Genomic DNA, 18,407 nt, shown 5'->3' with positions numbered 1-18,407 from the left:
CACCTTTTTAGCCTAACACTTTCTGTAATAGTCCCATTGCATTCTTGACAATCAATATCCTCAATATCCTGTAAAATCCTCTTCTTACTTGTATTTATGTTCCCAAACACATCCCTATTCCACACTTTTAGATCCCCCTTCAAACACTTCAACTTCTCTTTCATCTTCAATAACCCGCTCCCCTGGATGGAGTAGGAGTTCCATTTAGTCTTCACCATCTCACCAAAGCCCGTCTCTGTAAACCAAGCATCAATGGTTCGGAAGGGTTTAGGTCACCAATCTTTTTTCCATAGACTTCACCACTATGGCACAGTGATCGGAAACTTCCCTTCGTTGTACATACTGTTTGCACATAGGCCACTTTTTCATCCACTCCTCAGTAACAAGAACTCTATCTAATCTACTCTTTGCCAAACCATTAGACTTAAACCACGTGTACTTTTTACCCACAATAGGAATGTCAAGCAAAATGTTATCATCAATGAAGCTATTAAAACCTTAGATCTCACTTGCATGATCCTCCCTTCCTGTACTTCCTTTCCTTTCACTTTGACTTCTAGTAGCATTAAAGTCGCCACACAAACACCAAACCACATCTTGTGAGGTGGCTTTGATGTTAGACAACTCCTCCCAAAGGGTTTTCTTATCTCTCAAGTTGCAGGCAACGTAGACATTAACCGCTACACATCTGAGGTTAGCTTTAAGATGACTCCGAAAATCACAATGTACCCTTCCCCATCAGGTGATTATCATAATTGAAAGCTTCTTTATGCCACATCGATAGCAAACTTCCACTTCCATTGTCTCCTTCATAATGTAATCATCTAACTTTGTTGTCCCCCCACAAAGAGTAACATTTAGCATATGAGAAAGTCTTCACTTTTGTTTCTTGCAAGCACACGAATTCAACACCCTCATTCGCTATAATTTGTCTCAAGTACCTAGCTTTGGTGCCTCCCCCCAAACCTCTTATATTCAAGTTCATAATTATCATAAAACACTATTCTCTTTCCCTTCCTTATGGCTACTTGCCACCTCCGAATCTCTTACTTCCATACAGTCGTATTCTTTGATAACCTCCTCTTCATTCCTCGGCAAGACAACCTGATTTGCTTTCCAATTGCCCACAGATCAGGTGATTCCGCTATGTTACTATGAGCAACCATACGAGAATTGCAATTGATAATATCTTTATCTGAAATTGAAGCTATAGATATTCCATCTTTGAGAAAAGAAGAGGTACCCGCCTGAGAACGTCTTTCGTTGAGCCTTGCCGACTGTCTCGGGTGAGAGAGAGGTTCCCCCAATTCAACGAGTCCTTTCTTCTTTCTCCGACGTGGCGGGGAATTGGACTTGCTTCTCTCCTTTGCTCCCCCATCTCCAGATGAAAGTGGTGAAGACAATGCTCCTAGCATTGCTCCTCCATACGCATACTGCTCCCCATTGCTCCCCTTTTTCTTAGATGACGAACCACTTCCTGGCGCAAGGACTCTTGCGATTATGCCATTTGAGAAAGCCTGTCATTTCACTTCGTTGTCACTCGCTCATAGGCCTCCTAAAGGGCTTTCGTGCGCCATATAGATCTTACCTGTTTCATCCTTTAAACCACACTCCTCTTCATCTGGCTTCTTCTCATATCCACCATCTTCCTCTTCTAACTGGGCTGAAAACGAGGATCAGCCCCCTACGGAATGGCCTCCTTCTTTCTTTCAAGGCCCGTAGCCCCAGGGATATCCTTTAGGTTATTTCCACACTCAAGATCCATCACCAATTTTGTCAGCTCAACTTGTATTGGATTACCGAAACCAGCTACACCACAGACTTCATCAGAGAAAGATATCAGGTCAACATCTACCAATCAATGGAGGTATGTAGACATTTTGTGTGCATTGTGAAATGCATCTTCATCAATGTAGACATTTTTTAAATACTTTCTAATTGTGTTTTCAATCATCTTAAGTCCATTTTTGTTTTATTAAAAAAGTAAACTCTTTGAACTATTTTATTATATAGTTAGATTGATCTAATTTTATCTCAGATATTTTAGATTTTGATCAGATAAAGTTCAGACATAAGTTAAATAAAAATATCTACAAACATTACAGAACACCATTCATACTCACTAAGAACTTATAACATCAGATGATATTGCCTCTTTTCTTCTATGACCTATATAGTGAAATGAAAGAACCTTCGTGTCTCTCCCTGGGTAGTACCATTTATATATGTGATTTTCTCTTTTGTCAACTTAATGAATGGAGGTGAAAGACTATTTCTAATATTTCCTCTGAAAATTTTACAAATTGATGATTAATTTAAAACATAGAGGTGTTGAGAAGAGATATATGTAAAGTTTGTTATGTAAAAGAGAAATAGAACAAGGAGAAAAATGAGAAATAAAAAACAGCACCAATTAATTAATTTAAAGATAAAGAAATAAATAATCATTATGTTGACTATATTATTTTATAAACTACAAAATTATTGACATCTAAAATAGTTTATATTATTAATAAAAATTTATAAAGTAAGTTTTAAGTTGATATCTACTACTATTAGCTATCAAAATTTTAACTATTAACTTTCTAGATTCTAAATTAATTTTTAATTAAATTAATGATCAATTTAAAATCTAAAATATTTAGTAACTAGTGTTAGATACCAATTTAAAAACTACTTTATAAATTTTTTATTGATAATAGAAATTAATTTAGATATCAATACTTTTAGTTTATAAAGTTTGTAAAATAGTATCTAACTTAAATAACTAACTATTTTTTGTCTTTAAATTAATTGACATTTAATGATTTTATTGTACAATATATTTAATATAATAGTTATATATTATTTTAAAAGTAATTTAAATTTATTTTCTTCACTAAGAAACCTAACTTATAATTATCACCAACTTAACAAAAAACTTAATCTCAATAAGTCAGTTAGTCGATGATGATGGTTACACGGTAATCTTCCATGGAGATTGTTAGAAGATTTCCAATGGTGCAATGATAATTGCTCACGGTAAAAAGAGTGGTACTCTTCACAAGACTACGAAAGCATATCATTTGATTACAATTGAACTAAATGAAAATTTCAACTTATGGCATCAAAGGTTAGGCCATATGAGTGAGAAAGGGATGATGATCAAGTACTAGAAGGTTTTGATTAACATGTGTGAAGACTATATACTTGAAAAGCATCAACGAATTAGATTCCAAATTTAAACAAGTGGAAGAACCTTAAAGAAGGAAAACTTGAGTTCATTCACTCTGATATTCAAGGTTCAACAATTTTTCCATCCATTGGGGTGGAAAGCAAAACTTTCAGCCTTATAAATTATCACTCTAGGGAAGTATGGGTTTTCTTTCTAAAATATAAGTTAGAAGCATTTGAGGCTTTCACGATTTGGTTGAAAATGAGACAGGATTGAAGATTAATAAGTTTGGAACTAACAATGGTGACGAACATGAAGAGAATATATTTAAGAAGTTTTGTTATGAGCACGAGATTAAAATAGAAAGGATTAGTCGAGTACGTCTCAACAAAATGGTGTAGTTTAGTGTATGAATCGAACTTTGACTCAAACATGTAGAAGTTTGTGTTTGCTATCAGGCTTGCCAAAACAATGACAAAATCAATCAATACAACAACTTAATTAATTGAGGTCCATCAATACCCAATACAAGAAAATTATTAAATAAAAGTCAATTTTAGAGACAAAAAATAATTAGTCACTACATTGACTAAATTATATATTATTTTAAAGACTAAAAAGTTATTGGTATCTAAAGTAGTTTCTATTATTAAAAAATAATTTATAAATTGGTATCTAATTAGCTACCAATATTTTAGCTACTAACTTTAGAATCTAAGTAATTAGTAGCTAATTTTCTTGTGGGGGTGAGGTAAGGAGGAAAGGTCGATCACATGGATAAACTGGGAAGACTTGTACAAACCGAAAGAGGATGGAGGATTAGGGTTTAAAGAGATCAAAAAGTTTAATTATGCTCTCTTATCTAAATGGAGATGGCGTTATATTTCCCAAGAGAAAGGGAAGTGAAAGGAAGTGCTTGAATCAAAGTATGGGACGAATCTTGAAAGTCTCCACATCCCTGTGAAGTATCAATCGTGGTGGTGGGGAGACCTAAAAAAGGTTTGTAGTGAGGGAGGAGGAGATGGGTGGTTCCAAAAAGAACTAAAATGGAAATTAGGCAGGGGAGATAAGGTTAGATTTTGGGAAGATGTGTGGGCTGGAGATACAAACCTCAAAACTTTATACCCGAGACTGTTTTCCTTGTCGGGTAACCAGGAACAAAAAGTGGGAGAGGTAGGTGAGTGGTTAGGTCCGGATTGGCGGGGGAGGTTAAGGTGGAGGCGGGTCAGATATGAGTGGGAATCAGAGTTAGAAGCAAACCTTGTTGCGTGCATATCAAGGGCTACAATAAATAGATATGTGAATGACATCCATGTATGGGGGGTGGATAAATCCGAGTTGTTCACTGTGAACGTTGCTTAAAAATGCCTAGCGAAGCAAACCAGAGGAACCAACCATTCTACTTTTGAGTACCTTTGGAAGGCTAAGGCGTTCCCTAATGTGTTTACTACAACTTGGAGGGCTCTTTTAGGAAGAATTCCTACAAGGGAGAGTCTGAGTAGAAGAGGAGTGCAGATGAACTCATTTGTATTTGTTATGTGTCAGACTAAGGAGGAAGTGTGCCAACATCTGCTCATAGATTGTGTTTATGCTCAACGTGTTTGGTCTTTATGCTTCAAATGGTTAGGGATCATGTTTGTTCAACACTTTGACTTAAAGACGCATTTCATGAGTTTCCATCTGTCTCAAAGTAGTAGTAAGCAAGATTTGGTTTAGAAAAGAGTCTGGGTTGCTATAGTGAGGTGCATTTGGGACTAGAGAAACTCTATTCTTTTTAAGCAAGGAGTAGTAGATGCTGTAGATATCTTCCAGATGGCTCAGCTTAAGTCATGGTTATGGTTGAAACACATGGCGACTTCTTTTAACTACGCCTTTGCAGATTGGGTCCTTAACCCTTCTATATGCATTAAAAGCTTTAGGTAACATGTCTTGGTTTTTGCGGGGTAGTTTTGTGTCTGTGATTTTTAAATGAGTGTGTCTGGAAAAGAGAGGTCTTGGACCATTTGTCGTGGTGCAGGTTGTGGTGATGAAGGGGTAGTCCCAGCAAGCTAATAGGGTTATTCCTATTTTGTGAGTTGTTTGGTCTAGCTGGGATCAAATAGGCTTTTATAAGTTTGGACGGTGATGCTGGTTGGACCCCTTTATTGATCAAGAGTGATCAAGAGCTTTGAAGAATCCAAATCCAAGGTGTTTGATGAAATGCTAGTATTGTTGCTATGTGTGGGTGGGATCTCGGTAGATTAAAGTGTGATCCACTCTTTTTTTGAATGTAAAACTGATGTGAATTGAAACCTTTTTCAAATTAGATGTTTTTCCAACTAAGTGAAAAACAACCTGTTGTTTTGTCGAATCAACCAATTGTTTTGATCTTAAAGGTTTTGAAAAAGATTGAAAGTTGTTTGACTTGGTTGACTTAGCTGTCAAACCAAATCAATCGGTTGTTTCATGTTTTCAACCGATTGTTTCTTTGAAAATCCTAACAGAATTCTGTTTTGAATGGTGAATTTGTCTTAAATGGTTTCTAACTGAATACGCTCCTTCATTAAATGTTTTAATCAATCTTTGGAAAATACAAATAGTTTGTTATATGTTTCTGAAGTGTAAGAAACAGTTTTGAGAAATTCAGTTTTGACATATTTGATCTCAAGTTTTCAAGATTCACATCAAGCTTTGGATTTTCAAGTGAGAGTGGAATAGGAATGCAATTTTATTCTTTTCAGTTGTACTTTGATCAGGTGTAATCCTTTTCTCAATCTTCTGTATTTTTGTTGCTGTATTGACAAGGAGTGTTGTGTGTTCTTGAGGTGTTCAAGATCAACACTCTTGGTGTCGTTTGCCGAAGGTAGTGTGTTTCTTGAGGGGTTCAAGGTCACTACTTTGGTGTGTGGTGTTTGTAATCTGGTTTGATGGCTTATTGGTTTACCCTGTGGTTTCTAGGAACTGGATGTAGCTCTTGTTGTAAGAGTGAACCAGTATAAATTGCTTGTGTCTATTTGATAGAGATCAAGTAAGAGAGGATTTTACTAATGGAGGAAGAGGCCATCTACCCAAACATTTAAAGTTCTTCCTTCTAGTCTTCTCAAAAATTAAAGAAGAATTAAAATAAAGAGAGGACCAAAGCTAAAGCCAAAAGAAGACTACAAGCATTCAAGAATGGGCTCCAATTAATATCTCTCTTTATAGTTTCTTTTGTATAAATTTGTAAATAATATAGAATAGTGTTTAGGAAGGTGATAAAGAGGGAAACCTAAGACACCTATTTTGTATAGCACCTATAGGCATTAGTTGTAGGAAAAGTCTAGAAGGTGTCTCTTCACTCTCCATTTAGGCGGTAGAATTGGAAGAGTTTAGAAGGCTACCTTAGAAAGCTTCTCTTGTAAGCTTCTTTTGTAATAGGTGACTGGTCTTCCTCCCTATAAAAGGAAGGCTTGGGTCTTTGAAATAATAAAATTGAATTTTGAGTAAAGAACCTCTCTCAAATTGGTGAGTGAATTGAGAGAGACTTGTGTCTTCTTCTCTTCTAGTCTTATCTTGAGTGCATTCTTGGACTCTCAAGTGGCGGCAACTACACTCATCTTGAAGCCTTTCATCCTTCAAGTGGCGTGCACATCTCCAAGAGCTACAACCACATAAGTTTCCTAGTTCTTTTCATCTTCTTCATCCATTTCCATTCCAAAACAAACTCTAAAATATGTCTTTGATGTTTCTAGTCATTTCAATCGGTAGAACTTGCTTGTTTTGTGTTTTTGTTCAGTAGTTTCTTCTATTTTGTTGTTCTTGTGGTTTTGGTTGTGTTTCCTTGGGTTTTAATCGGTTCATTTGTGTTTTCTCTTGTTTTAATCTGTTCATATGCCATATTAAGGGTTTCTATGTGAGTTTGGCTTGGTTACTTGTGTTTTGGTGAGTTCTTGATTGTTAAGAACATTGATCCAATTCTTAAAAAGTTCCTAATCATATTCCAACTCTTGTTGAATCCATAACATGTTCATATTATATCCCTATCATGTTATTGGAATCATATCACCATTTCTCTTTCTCTGATCTCTTTTAAATTCTATTTTAAGTTGTTTATAATTTTACTGGAATAAAAAAATCGGTTGAATCGAAGAAACAACCGATTTTTATTTTTTTTTGTGTTTCACTTTAAAACAGATTGTGTTCTTTGCTAACTTGATTCCTCTTCTGGATTTATTCACTGAATTTCATTAAACCTTCAAAAGTTTTCAAAAATCTCTTATAAACAATTCACCCTCCCCCCCCCCCCTCTTGTTTAAGGTCATATATTCTAACACCCTTGTGCTCATGAGCTATTATGATTCTTGGTGCAGTAGGAAGACAAAGTTTTGGGTACCCAGGTCTGGCTTTGCTGCTGAATCTGTTGATGGTTCAGGTGCCTCAAGACGAAGTCACTTGCAGCCAATGCTATTGATTCAAGGTGGAAGATCTGGAACTATTTTGAATTGTAGGGACTTCTGTTTTATGCAGCAGTGAAGGAAATGAAGCTTGGATCATTTGGTAGATGTTTAAGATTATGTTGTTTATCTTTTTCCAAAAGTTTGGGTATAAGGAAGATGAAGACAATGGATGGAGTATGAGGCAAGAAGATTGTTCTGTGTTAAGATGAAGTTGTCGGTGTTTTTATATAGCGTTGGCAGGAAGATTGTTATGTTGTTTTTATATAGCTTTATGGGGTTGGGGATTCATATATGTTATTTTGTGAAGCCTTGGTCGGTTTATAGCTAGGTAGGATGTTTTTATTTGTGTTATGTTGTTCTGTTTTTGGGGTTTGATTGCAGGCACAGGCTCACACAGGTCTAGGGGCAGTTGTTGATCATAAATGCAACAGGCCCCTGCTTGGTTGCATTTCTGGTCCAGCTGTTGCTGGTTTTTTGTATGCTCCTTTGGGTTTGTCGCGACCCCTTAGTGGGTTGGAGGGTTTATGTTATGATAGCAGAGTAGGTATGCTTTTGTAGCCTCTTGGCTTTGTATTCAGGTTGGGATATCCCATAAGTGTCCCCTTTAATTCTATTAATTCTTTGCAGATAAAAAAAAGATACTAATTTAGAAACTATTTATTAATAATAGAAATTATTTTAGATACCAATAATTTTTTATTCTCTAAAATAGTATATGATTTAGTCAATATAGTAACTAATTATTTTTTATCTCTAAAATTATTTTCTATTTAATGTTTTTTTTGTAGTGACCATTGGAGCCCAAAATACTAGAAAAGGTATGGGCAAAGAGGTAAAAAATTCACATCTTAGAGTTTTTGGTTACGTAGCATATGTGCACATTAGTGATAAAGAAAGAAATAAAGTTTATCACCTTAGGAAAAAGAAAAAGTAGAATTCATGGTTAAGGTTTCATATTCTTTAGCTATTGGAAGTTTTTTTTTATCAGCAATGAATTAATAAAATAAAACAAGACACTTAAGGAGTGTTCCAACCCTCATACATACCCTTTCCTAGTTTAAGAGTTCAGCAATTCTAACCTATAAAGCACAAATTTCTTAAACTATCATAAACCCCCCTCTCCCCTCACAAACCCAAAGGGGAAAAGCAGCCCACAAATCTAGCCCTAACATTATTGTTTAGCAAAGCTATAAACAATTACAAGATTGCCTCCTACACCCTATGCATACGGATAAAATGTATGTGAATATCTTGCCACTAGACCTCAGTTTCAAGCAAAATAATTGGGAATAAAGGCCTACAAAATTCATGGAGAGAACATTCCATTTGGCAGTAACAAAGAAGTTTTTCACAAGAGGACATAGTGAAATTGATTCCAGAATTACTTATGCTTCTATTGGTGTATAATACGACATGATATCAATCACCTTTACCATTGTAGCCAACATCATAAAGAATTGGCCGTATGATTAAGCATAAACTTCTGCAGCATTCTACGTTCAGACACACATTCCATTCCAACATACCATCTCCTTACAAGCTCACTAAACTGGTAAAAAAAACAACCAACTAGTCCTTTGCATCTTCATCAGCACACAGGTTGAACGCAGAAAACCTTCTCCAGGGTTAGCAGATCCTGCTACAGACATAAAAAAACCAGGAAAATAGGTCAGACCAATGCCTCAACAGCACCAGAAAAACCAGATTAGGCTGCTTAAGGAAACATTGGTAGTTGGGACTGCATTTGGATAATGTTGTACCAACAAAACATCTGTACTAGCACCAGCCACTGAATTCACTTGGAACACCAGTGGTTCAGCATATGGCCCCCTACATCCCTGTATTTGAAAAGCATTGTACCTGCAAAAAAAATGCAAATTAACGTTAGCTAAGGAATTCTAATAGCTGATGCATATTGTCTTTATTCCATATTGTCTTTATACTTGGTCCAGCACTAGCTATTCTTTCAGAAAAACCCCTAAATGAGGTATATGTGCCTTCACATCAACGCCACCAACGAAGCATCATTGACATATTTCAACCCTTGATCACATCCTGCTTTCCTTTTGAAGTAAAGCACAATTAGAATTCCAGCAGCTCCATAAGTGAGAATCACACCTCACTAGCAGAGGTAGTTTGCTTTGCTTTCATAGCAAGTGAGGGTCTTTCCATCTTTGGAAACATGGCACAGAGAAACCTCTTGGTTGGGTATGACCGAAGAAAACCCGCAAAGAAACAAAGTAATGGCTTCATAGCTGGATGGAGATAAATTTACAAAATTCATCCCAGCCAAACACCAAGATTCCCCCAGCAGTGTCTGTTGACAATGCGACACTGAGAGCACGCCAATCTTAAAGGTGTTGAAAAAACAACCACTCTTCAAAATTTCAGCATTGGAATTTGAATCTGAATCTGCCCACATAAATTCCTGATCTAAAGAACATGTCCCTGCAGCTACGCAACTAACTCCTTCAAATGTGTTCCTCCAGAACCCCAAAAGTAACTGCTACGGCCTAGATAAGGTAGTTTATAATGTGCTTAGTTTTTCCAAACCATGACAGATGGAGAGGTATCTGTAATTTTAAAACATGAATAAACGTAAATTGAACACATACAATAATGTTCTCATATAGATCTTATCATATTATGATTCTCACACAATCATATAATCAAGAAGGAATAGGCACTTACCTTGATCCATGAGTGATCCTAATTGAGCAGTTACTTTATCTCCTTTGTCCCAATCTATCTCTTAGCAATTCCGTTCTTGTCACACACTTTCGTGATGGTTAATAGTGAGACAACTATTATTTGCAGAGACAGAACCCTATAGCCTTTAGTTCCCAATCTCCATCAGATGTAGGTTTTCCATTAGGTATATCATCATATATATATTTCTCACATTAACCAATGGGTCTTTAATTCTATTATTATTATTAAATCATATTCGGGCCCAAAGCCCAAACTCTAAGTCATGTGAGTCACTTTATAGAAATTAATTTACATAATTTCTTACATTCTCCCACTTGACTCATATGAGTTATAATACTTTCATGATTTAATAATTACATAAATGCGCATTTAAAAGGCCTTACATAAATTGGTTCTATCATTAATCATAATCAAGGAAACAGAAATAATAAGAGTCATGGCGGTTATATGTCATTTCAATCGACACATTTCCTTCCATGTACTACTATATCATCATTTCTCCTTAATATGACTTTATAGTGAGAAATTCGTAATAGGTTCAAACATAATGTCATTGTCATCAATAACAACATAATTTGTTTTCCACAACATAATAACATAATTTGCATGCATATACATAAAGTAGAAAACAACATAAATTTCAGAAACTTTATTTATCAATGAGCTCAAAGTGTCAAATAAACATTAATAACAACATTCATAATTCACTAGTAACATAATGCCCATATTTATAACGTGACCAGTAAATGTTTTGGGCGGTAACCCTTTTGTTAAAGGGTCAGCAATCATAAGATCAGTGCTAATACGTTCTATTGACACTTTATGTTTCTGAACTTCTTCTTTAACGGCAAAGTATTTCAATTCCATATGTTTAGCACCTTTAGAATACTTGTCGTTTTTAGAAAAGAAGACTGCTGCGGAGTTATCACAATAAATTTTCAGCGGCTTGGCAATACTGTCAACAATTCCAAGTCCTGAAATAAAATTCCGCAACCAATTAGCCTGAACTGTGGCCTCAAAGCATGCCATAAATTTAGCTTCCATAGTGGACGCAGCAATGACTGATTGCTTCGCACTTTTCCATGAAATCGCTCCTTTGGCTAAAAGATACATATAACCAAAAGTAGACTTTCGTGTATCCACACAGCCAGCAAAATCTGAATGTGTATATCCAATCACCTCAAGATGATCAGATCTTTTATAAGTAAGCATGTGATCCTTCGTTCCTTGCAAGTATCTTAAAACTTTCTTTGCAGCTTTCCAATGATCCAATCCTGGATTACTCTGGTATCTACCAAGCATACCAACTGCAAAACTAATATCTGGTCGTGTACAAGTTTGAGCATACATTAAACTCCCAACAATAGATGCATAAGGTATATTCTCCATCTGTTTCCGTTCCAAGTCATTCTTTGGACATTGCATGAGACTAAATTTGTCTCCTTTCTGAATTGGAACAGGAGATGTCGAACATTTATCCATTTTGAATCTCTCTAAAACTTTATTAATATATGCTTTCTGAGACAAACCTAACCGTCCTTGTGATCTGTCACGAAATATTTCAATTCCTATCACATAGTATGCCTCACCCATATCTTTCATCTCAAAGTTATTAGAGAGAAACTTCTTAGTCTCACTTAATAGACCAAGATCATTAGTTGCAAGCAAGATATCATCAACATACAGAATCAAGAATATAAACTTGCTCCCACTGACCTTCAAATATATATACCGATCAACGATGTTTTCCTTAAACCCAAAGGACACAATAGTATCATTGAACTTAAGATACCATTGCCTAGAAGCCTGTTTAAGCCCGTATATTGATTTCTTAAGTTTACACACCATGTGTTCCTTTCCTTCTTCAATGAACCCCACTGGTTGGTCCATATAAACATCCTCTTCTAAATCCCCATTCAGAAAGGCAGTTTTGACATCCATCTTATGCAACTCAAGATCATAATGAGCTACTAATGCCATGATAATTCTAAAGGAATCTTTCTTAGAAACAGGTGAAAATGTTTCCTTATAATCAATGCCATCCTTTTGAGTAAAACCTTTGGCAACAAGTCGGGCCTTGTAACGTTCGATATTGCCACGAGAGTCACATTTAGTCTTAAAGACCCATTTACACCCGACTCTCTTGCATCCTTCTGGCAATTCTATAAGGTCCCATACATCATTCTGTGCCATTGATTTAAGCTCATCTTTCATGGCATCTAACCACTTATCAAAATTATCATCATTGATGGCATCTGAAAATGAAACTGGATCATTATCAATACCTAAGTCATTTTCTAACTCTTGTAGATAAACCACATAATCATTCGAAATAGCAGACTTTCTTTCTCTTTGAGATCTTCTTAATATTATTTCTTGTGGTTTTTCTACTACAGGTTCATTGTTAACTTCTACTACAGGTTCATTGTTAACTTCATGATCATTAATTTGTTGTTCTTCTTTATTGTTGAGTGACTCAACTACATTAGGAACAACAATACTTGAAGTAAAGGTACTAGTTAAAGGAACCTGTACGCTAACTTCCTTAATCTCCACATTTTGTGAAGTATCACTCCCACTGGTTTCACCATTTTCAATGAACCGTGCATTTCCAGATTCAACAATTCTTGTGCTATGGGTAGGACAGTAAAACATATACCCTTTTGACTTTGCTGGATAACCGATGAAATATCCACTGATTGTTCTTGCATCCAATTTCTTCTCTTGCGGATTGTATATTCTGACTTCTGCCTGACATCCCTAAACATGCAGGTGTCTCAAACTGGGTTTCCTTCCTGTCTACAATTCAAAAAGGTGTTTGAACTGCCTTACTAGGAACCCTGTTCAATAGATACATGACAGTTTTAAAGCATGCATCCACAATGAAACAGGTACAGTTGACTTACTTAACATGCTCCTAACCATATCCATTAAGGTTCGAATACGCCTTTCTGAAACACCATTTTGTTGTGGTGTACCTGACATTGTGTATTGAGCACAAATACCACGTCTCTCATGGAACTTAGCAAACGGACCAGGGTGTTGTCCACTTTCATCATACTTTCCATAATATTCACCACCTCTATCTGACCTGACAATTTTCACCTTTCTGTCTAATTGTCTTTCCACTTCATTTATATAAACTTCTAAGGCATTCACTGCTTGCGATTTTTCATGCAGTAAATAGACATAACCATAACGTGAAAAATAATCAATAAAGGTGATAAAATACCTTTCTTTATTGAAAGAACTTGCATCAAAAGGTCCACATATATCAGTGTGTATAATTTCAAGAAGCTGAGTACTTCTTGTGGCTCCCTTCTTTGTGTGTTTTGTTTGTTTGCCTTTAATACAATCCACACATACATTCAGATTAGTAAAATCCAAACTTGGAAGTATTTCATTCTTTACTAATCTCTCCATCCTTTCTTTGGAAATATGTCCCAAACGTTTGTGCCACAAGAAAGCAGAACATTCATTCACCAAACTACGTTTAGTGCCAACATTATGATGCGAGGTCATAAGAGTTTCAGCATATAGATTATCGAGATTCAATCTATATAATCCATCATAAAGAGTACCAGATCCAATCAAATAGGTACGTTGATATAAACTGAAACATCCATTCCCAAATTTAAAACAGTATCCGGCAACATCAAGTTTAGACAATGAAACTAAATTCCTAGATATACTAGGTACGTAAAAAGTATCCATCAGGTCTAAATAAAATCCAGTGTCGAGGATTAAACGATAAGTCCCGACTGCTTCCACTGGAACCTTCTCTCTATTCCCCATGAAGACAAACTTTTCATTTGGCTTTATGGTTCGGGTTCAAAGGAATCCTTGCATCATGTTAGAAACATGAGTTGTGCATCCAGAATCAATCCACCAAGAATTATGTGGAACTTCAGTTAAGTTTGATTCAAAACATACATAATAAGCATTAATGGTGGTTGATGTACTAATTAATGTCTCAACAAGAGACTTATCCGTTGTTTGGGAGCGCTCTTCCACAAATTTCATAAATTCTTTTGCACTGTCAGTTTTGGGAAGAGCCGACTTAATATTACTTGTTATGCTCATTCGCATAAAGATACATGAACAGATACTTCATCACACATGCTTAACATTAATACTTTGAGTCATAAACTAAACATACAATACAGATTCAGAAAACATTCTATGTATACTAATGTTCTCCTTTGGGAGATTCATTAATACACAAAACATAATGATGCTAATAGTATTAACTTTATTTGCTAAGATATATGCATTAACTAGAAACACTTGTTATCTTTGGATATACAAGCAAAACTAATAACACATACTCACTACCAACAATCATATCCATCAATTATAAGGACAACTAATCAACCTTTGGGTGATCCAAAATGCCCTATAATAATGAATTTCCATTTACCCATATATATAAATAATTTAGCATCCATTCTATAGGTAATTGGAATAAAATTTATCAATAATCTGGAATTAAATAAAACTTAAAGATTTGATCACTTTGGTGATTAAAAAATCTATCATACAAATAATTCCAGAAATTATATCATTAATTGAAATAAAATTCATCCATAATTTGGAATTAAATAAAACTTAAAGATTTGATCACTTTGGTGATTACAAATCTATCATACAAATAATTCCATAAATAATATCATTATATGAAATAAAATTTCATCCATAATTTGGAATTAAATAAAACTTAAAGATTTGTGGTGATTACAAATCCATCATACAAGTAATTCCAAAATTTCAATTTAAAATTAAATACATAAAGCGGAAATATAATTTTTCATTCCTCACTTTCAATCAATTAATTAAACTTTAATTTAATGCAAATTAAATTACATTATGACATAATAAAATTTCATTAAAACTTTAATTAAACTTTAATTTAATGCAAATAAAATTACATTAAAACATAATAAAATTTCATTAAAACTTTAATTAAAATTTAATTTAATGCAAATAAAATTACATTAAAACATAATAAAATTTCATTAAAACTTTAATTAAACTTTAAAAAAATGACGTAAAGTCGTAAGGTGCACATGAATTAATTAACGTAAATTATTAATTGTGAATTCGTGCAGGAACGAATTTAAGCTGTACAGTTTCATCTTTCTTCAATTTATGATGCTGTGAATTTCCGAGCCCAGTTATACTAGGTAAAGAAAGTCTCAACCATAACTAAAAGTGCCACGGGAAAAGATGATTGCAGTTTCATCTTTCTTCAATTGAATTAAAAATTCAATTAATGAAAGTTTTCAAAATGACATAAAAAGTCACATGATTAAGTCTCCCACCCTATATGATCAAAGGTGGACCTGGTTTGAAGATGATCGTGTCCACCAAGTATGTGTTCCAGCTTCACACACCTACCACGCCCTTGCAAAACCTGCATGTTATGATCTGTCCATAGCAACTAGTCTTCCTTGATTTTGAAAATGCAAGCCGAAACCTGTTCCAAAATTGTTGGCCCAGCTGCCCGTCCTTTGCTACATAATCGTGGACCTAAAAACTTGCCAAAAAACCAGCACCTCATGTTGTCCTAAAAACTCCCAACCAAAGACTAAGAATAGCTTCAGAAATGTTCTTCTTCACTTTTTTGTACAGATCTGAATCAGTTTGTGAGTCTAACCACTGCCCAGCTAAGAAGCAAATCAGCACCAGATTCCCCTTTGCTTCTCCAAACTCAGAATCTGAACCAAGAAGAACCGCGTCCAAAAGCTCTAGCCATACACGTGATTTGTAACAACCTCATTTAAGAATCCACAAACATGTGAAAGGAAAAGAGATGTCCCAATCATTCATCCATGGTCTACTTCAACTTCATAATGAAACTGAATTATTATGCTCCCTCCCTATAAGTAAACCAGCTAACCACTCTAGGCAGCCTGCAGTTTCATAAAACGCTCCAACCTGCCTTAGCTCCACTTCTAGAATTAGACCTCCACAACATAACTACTGCCCCATGTTGCCTCTCCACCAGAGACAGGTACTTCTCCACCTTATAACTGCTAAGAAACATCCTCTCTTCCCTGATATTCCATACTTGTTCCTGCTCAAATACCTTACAACATCTTCACGGTCAAAACTACATTCCAAATGTTATAGACCAGCCAAGGAAAACCCAAACACTTTCTAGGAAAGAAAGTCTTGGAACCTAGAATATCGATCATTCAACAAACTAAGAGAAGGAACTGGTTCGTATTCAAGAGCCAGTCAGAGAAACCATACGAGAAGCCAATTGTCTTGTGTTTTAACCATAACCAAGATTGTAGTTGAGCATTCTGGAAAATCTCATAAAAGTCAGGCACCCCTTCCTTGAAAACCACTTAAGTTCCTGTGCTCCCAAATACAGCTAACGATAGCCGCCCAAAAACCTAACCACACCTGGTTCTGTTTATTAGAGAGATGGGTTAGATGGAAATTCATGAAGTGGTTCATGAGATCCTTATTTTGGGCTCCCAAAATACTAATTCATCGATAACACCCGGACCACACTTGTTGTTCATAAACACAGTTTAGGAAGAGGTGTTGAGAATATTCTTATGACAAATTACATAATGCACATAGGGGAGAAATCACAGGCACGCCTCTTCTTAACAGATTTACTCTAGTAGGAATTCTATCAATAAGGATTCTCCATGCAGTTATGAGTACTTTGGGCATGGCTTTTGCTCGCCATAGGAAGTTGAACACGACTTCCCTTGTGGCAGGAGTTTGGTGATTAGCCAACATAGAATATGTTGACTTTACCGAAAACGTATCTTTTTTATCCCCCCTCCACAGAAGATGATCATGGGAGTCCTTACACATTGTTCCCATATTCAACCTAGAAAGCATATCAATCTCTAGATCAGTCTCCCTGTCAAACTTGTCCCTCCTACAGCCCTTAGGGTACAACGATTTAAAACATGCAGTCTCAAGCCACGAATCCTCCCACAATCTCACTATGGTTTTGTTGCCTACTTTCCACGCAATAGCCTTTTGGAACCATCCTTCTTTTGCTCCTTCACCACATATTTTGGTCAAATCCTTCCACCACCAAGATTGGTGTTTCGACCTAACCTGTATATTTTCTGCTTCTGTACCATATTTGGATAAAAGGATTTCTTTCCATTTCCCTCCTTCATCACTCATGATCCTCCATCTCCATTTCGCCAGGAGAGCCACATTAAAATTCTTCACTTCCTTCAACCTCAAGCCTCCTTCCTCTAAAGGCTTACACACATTATCCCAGCTAACCCAGGATATCGATTTATTTTGTTTTCCCCAAGCCCAAAGGAACTTCCTCTTTATACTACTGATTTTGTTACACACTGCTACAGGGGCTTTGAAGATTGAGAGGTAGAACAATGGTATGGCAGTGAACACCGATTTTAACAAACAAATTCGTCCTGCCATTGATAAAAATCTCCCTTTCCATGTGCTAAGTTTAGCTTCGAACTTCTTAACTACCGGTTCCCATTACTATTTCTTCCTCCGATTTCCACCCACCTCAACCCCCAAATATTGGAAAGGGAGCTTCATCGTATTACAATTCAGGGTTTTGGCATAGGTACTCATAGCAAAACTATCCACACTAATACCTGTCAATTTAGACTTATGGAAGTTGACTTTTAGACCCAATACAATTTCATAGCAGCGAAGGATAGCCTTGATTGAAAAACTGTTATCAAAGGAGTCCTCACACATAAAGAGTGTGTCATATGAGAACTGTAGCAAACAACACTCAATACTATTTCTTCCCACCTTTACTCCCCTAAGTACATCCGTTCTCAACGCTTGTCTAACCAACCCTGCTAGACCTTCAGCAACCACTAAGAATAGAAAGGGAGTCACTGGGTCACCCTGCCTCAACCCCCTGGAAAGTTTGAATTCCTCCGTAGGGCTCCCGTTAACCAACACAGATACTGATGATGAAACCAAGCACCCTTTAACCCACGAGATCCACTTGTCATGGAAACCCAGCCTGTGAAGCATATCAAACAAAAAACTGCATCTTACTAAATCATACGCCTTTTTGAAATCCACCTTGAAGCATACCCCACTCTTCCTATTCCTCTTGATCTCCTCAAGGACTTCATTAGCCATAACGACACTGT

General features: G+C 35.9%; 1 protein-coding gene across 1 annotated transcript; it reads right to left on the bottom strand.

Moving 5' to 3' along the window:
- Window positions 1–8,852: 8,852 nt before the first annotated feature.
- LOC137816161 (secreted RxLR effector protein 161-like) lies at window positions 8,853–11,866 on the bottom strand. Its single transcript, XM_068619244.1, has 2 exons — window positions 10,261–11,866; window positions 8,853–10,142 (listed from the first exon to the last, which is right to left on the bottom strand). The coding sequence occupies exon 1, from the start codon at window positions 11,761–11,763 to the stop codon at window positions 10,966–10,968; it is 798 nt and encodes a 265-aa protein (XP_068475345.1). The 5' UTR covers window positions 11,764–11,866; the 3' UTR covers window positions 8,853–10,142; window positions 10,261–10,965.
- Window positions 11,867–18,407: the final 6,541 nt, after the last annotated feature.

Source organism: Phaseolus vulgaris, chromosome 1 (genome assembly GCF_000499845.2).
Source record: "Phaseolus vulgaris cultivar G19833 chromosome 1, P. vulgaris v2.0, whole genome shotgun sequence".
Classification (NCBI taxonomy): Eukaryota; Viridiplantae; Streptophyta; class Magnoliopsida; order Fabales; family Fabaceae; genus Phaseolus; species Phaseolus vulgaris.
Note: the sequence above shows the minus strand (reverse complement) of the source record. Positions and strands in the feature narration are given on the sequence as shown.

Bases quoted from the DNA above. Each gene is read 5' to 3' on its own strand.
- LOC137816161 (XM_068619244.1), bottom strand. From the start codon at position 11,763: ATGGATAAATGTTCGACATCTCCTGTTCCAATTCAGAAAGGAGACAAA.